Here is a 3,876-nt window from a genome sequence, read left to right on the forward strand (position 1 = left end):
CATACAAAAAGAAAAAAAAAAGCATGAGAAAAACATTGCTTTACAAACCTTAAGACTTAATATAAAAAATGATATTTTGCATAAGAAAGCATTGTAATGTTTACTGATAATCTGCCAAATTTCATTAACTATAACAAGTACAAAATGGTTACAAGGTCAGTCCCAGGGACCAAGCCCGTGCTGAAAAGAGTTAAAAGAATTTAAAAAGTAAAGGTAAGAAAGTTCTTGTAAACTTATATAAGGCTTTGATATAATGTAATTAATGTACCCTCACTACTGAAAAGACAAGGAAATGTAGGAAACACCTGGATTTTAGAAATTTAGCTATAAGCAGCATTTTGAAAACTCTGATTATTTTTACTCGTAGTGTAAAATAATTACTTATGACTTGATTCAACAGTTTAAACTTATTAGAGATTAGATGAAAGAACCATCATTGATTTTTAGAAAGCCTTTAACAAAGAAACTGATTATGAATAGTAAGGTAAGAGGTAAAAAGAGCAAAAATTATAATCAATGGGCATTTTTCTGACTAAGAGAAGGTGACAAGTTTACTTTCCCAGGGTTTGTTTCATTAATCATCTTAAGTATTTAGATGATTGTTTGGGCATTGGTATTTCTAAGTTTGTGATAGAAACCCTTTCCAGACCAGAAGGGTGTAAGTGATATAAATTAATTTTGTTTCCCTATCACAGTGCAACTACCTGACCAAATTGCAAGAAACGTAGTATAATTTTGCTGAATAGTGCCTAGTTTTTGGCTTTAAAAATTTCATGCAGTTTCATATAGTCTTTCTATAATTTTTCATGTTTTGAACTTTACAAAATTTTGTTGTACATAAAAAATACTTCCCTTAATCTTAGAATTTCAACTTTTTTTTTTAATTGTTGATCAGAAAGTTTCACTTTTCATATATTCAACCAATTAGAACTTACTGATATTCATTAACATTACATTTTAATACTGTATTTTGCTTATTACAATAGTCACCTTTATGGGGGGCTGCCAAAAATTTATTGGAAAACTAGAACTTCACCTTTCAAAATGGTATTTCCATTACTTTGGCTAGGTAACAATATTTTTGCTGACAATAAGATTTTTTTTTAATTGTGTCGATTGTTTTAATATGATAGCCTTAACAGTAATATGCAATATAAATATATATATATATTTAAGACACTGGAATTTTTTGCTGTCCCCTACCATACTAAATCTAACTAACCTTACCTGATGTCATAAAGAAAAGTTTGTACTTTGGTTAGAAAGCCACTAATAGAGAATGAAAATCAAGTACGAAATAAGACATCAATTGTTATGTTCTCAAGGGATGACTACTTCTTAGCAAATATAAATCTGTGCTTTCAGATGGGCAAAAAAAATTATAAAAAATCTTAATGGTATTACAGGTGAGATTCCAAGAAGCTGCACAGAAATGAAAGTTGGAACATCTAATTTTTCTTTTCAAATTACACTAAATATACATTTTAAAAATGCAAACTAATGTATTTTAAAGTTAAAAACTGTTGAAATAGTTAAATTATTATTTTTAATTGAAATAGTAACATATAATATGTAAGCATTATTAAATACTTATCATTTACTATACTGAAACATAACGTTCATATAAAAATATTTCCTCTGTTATATTACAAATTGTAAAAAGTATTTCACACAAATACTTTAAGTGCAATTAATATAATGTATCATATTGCCATACATTTCATTTGACAATGTTGTTACTAGATGTATGAATTAGTAAAAAACAATTTGCATAAGTTCTTAGCATCTCTAACTACTGTATACCAACAGTATATGCACAACTGTTCAGAGAGACTTCAAGACTTAAGTTCGTTAACAAGGAGTGTCATTAATTGTTGATATCAGTATTAAAATTAAAGGGGCATTCAGTATAGTGTACACCTCCACCACACAGTGTTGATCATATTAGTCTCTCAAAAAATAAAAAATATGTGTGTGTCCATTCTTATCAACAGACATGGTCCATTTTTTAAAAGAACAATGAGGAATAATATTCTATGTATGTCCACCAAGTTTCATCAAAATCCAATCATTTTTGACTGAGTTATAGTGCAAAAATAGTGTGAAAAATCAGTCTCCATGTTAATAGATAGGGATTTTTTTTATATTTTAAATGCCCTGATCCTCCAAAAACAAATCACTTCTGAGCTCGGTCATAGTCCAAATGTCTACTAACTTGGGTCCAAATCCATTTGGCCATTTTCAAGAAATCTTGATGACAAACACACACAAACTCACAGAAGTGAAAACATAACCTCCGTCACCTTCAGTTGCAGAGATAATCCTGCCCAATTTCTCTCTTAGACTTACAGTGGTCATCTATGTTAACAGTGAAGATAAATGCCAAGGCATGACAACACTGTCAACAGCGTGGTTTCAAATGTGCATTCCACATTTTCATAAATCATTGGGGAATAAAATACATCATTTCTCTTCCCTTCCAATATAACACTTACTTTGAAACAGTCTTAAAACTCGCACAGATTAAAACAATTTGAAAATTTTTATTTATATAAGAAATTTAATACCAAATCAAGTACACGAGTTTATGAGGGACTAGTGATAACCGACATCATATATACTGAAATTTAAAACTAGGTTAAACTTCACGTCCAAGGACTACGATGATGACCAATGTAAATATACTAAAAACATTGTCATGCGTGACATTTTATCTTTTCAGCCTTACAAATATTAATTACATATATTATATTATAATCGTCGTAAATGCTTTAGTAATGCCATTATAATGCCGTAATGGTAAGATGCTTCGCAGTTAGGCTTAATAAAATTTTAAAGTTGTATTTCGTACTTTTCATATTTTATGATTCAAAAATGGATTTTGTTCAAAATTAACTAAATATACTTATGAATACACTGATATCACACAAATTACAAAATATTTTATCAATATTTCCTAGTTTCATCATACTACTTTACAAAGTTAGGCTTAGCAGACAAGCTTCATCACAGTTATTAGCATCACATTGTACGACCAACAAAGGTTACTGCGCCATCGGCCATACTTTTTTGGTTAATTTAAACCCATACTCACATCTTGGTCTTTTCCTTTATTTTTAAAATGTTGAAGTCTTGACTTACAGAGGTTATCTGCCATACTGCTATTTTTATACAAAACAATTCTTGTTTGCCTACAGTAGGCGAATAATAATTATTAAAAGTCACACGGCTTTCGAAATGCCGGTCTATAGCATGCACACGACGTCATACAAGATGAGAATGACGACACGTATTTCAAGGACGTGATTGGTGAGCGAAGAAAACAATTGTTTCGTGGTGTTGACGAAGATTATTTATCAGCTGACCTAACTGAAATTTAATACATTTAAAATTATTTAGAGTTCTTAACAATTCAGCAAGGGAAATTTTATGAGTTGAAATTTCAAAAGGTTATCGTTTCTGCAGAAAATAATTGCCAAGTATAACCCGTTAGAGAAATATGACTAAAATTATATCAGCATCTGATTATTTATTACAGTTTGTTGATAAGCGCAAAACTACACAACGGGCTGCTATCTACGATGTTCTTAATGCATTAATTGAACCTCAACTTTCAGCGTTAGATCAGTGTTCAAATAAATCATGTCAGACCATTTAGATGTATTTGCCAGTGTTCAAAATGTACTAATTCTTGTGAATGTTCAAGTAGCGCTGGTAAGACCATTTACCAATCGTTGAGAATGTTCAAGTAACTCTAGTAAGACCATTTACAAATCGTTGAGATTGTTTGTTTGTTTTTGAATTTCGCGCAAAGCTACACGAGGGCTATCTGCGCTAGCCGTCCCTAATTTAGCAGTGTAAGACTAGAGGGAAGGC

The 3,876-nt window shown here is 30.6% G+C and overlaps 1 protein-coding gene across 1 annotated transcript in view; it reads right to left on the minus strand.

Annotated features, from left to right (window-relative positions):
• The window catches only part of LOC106474940 (importin subunit alpha-3-like), a 32,921-nt gene extending 29,649 nt beyond the window's left edge, over window positions 1-3,272 (minus strand). Inside the window, exon 1 of the mRNA XM_013935639.2 lies at window positions 3,095-3,272. Within this exon, the coding sequence (XP_013791093.2) occupies window positions 3,095-3,157 (63 nt within the window). The 5' untranslated portion in view covers window positions 3,158-3,272. The remainder of the gene's footprint in view (window positions 1-3,094) is intronic.
• Window positions 3,273-3,876: the final 604 nt, after the last annotated feature.

This window comes from Limulus polyphemus, unplaced genomic scaffold, assembly GCF_000517525.1.
Source record: "Limulus polyphemus unplaced genomic scaffold, Limulus_polyphemus-2.1.2 Scaffold7884, whole genome shotgun sequence".
Lineage (NCBI taxonomy): Eukaryota > Metazoa > Arthropoda > Merostomata > Xiphosura > Limulidae > Limulus > Limulus polyphemus.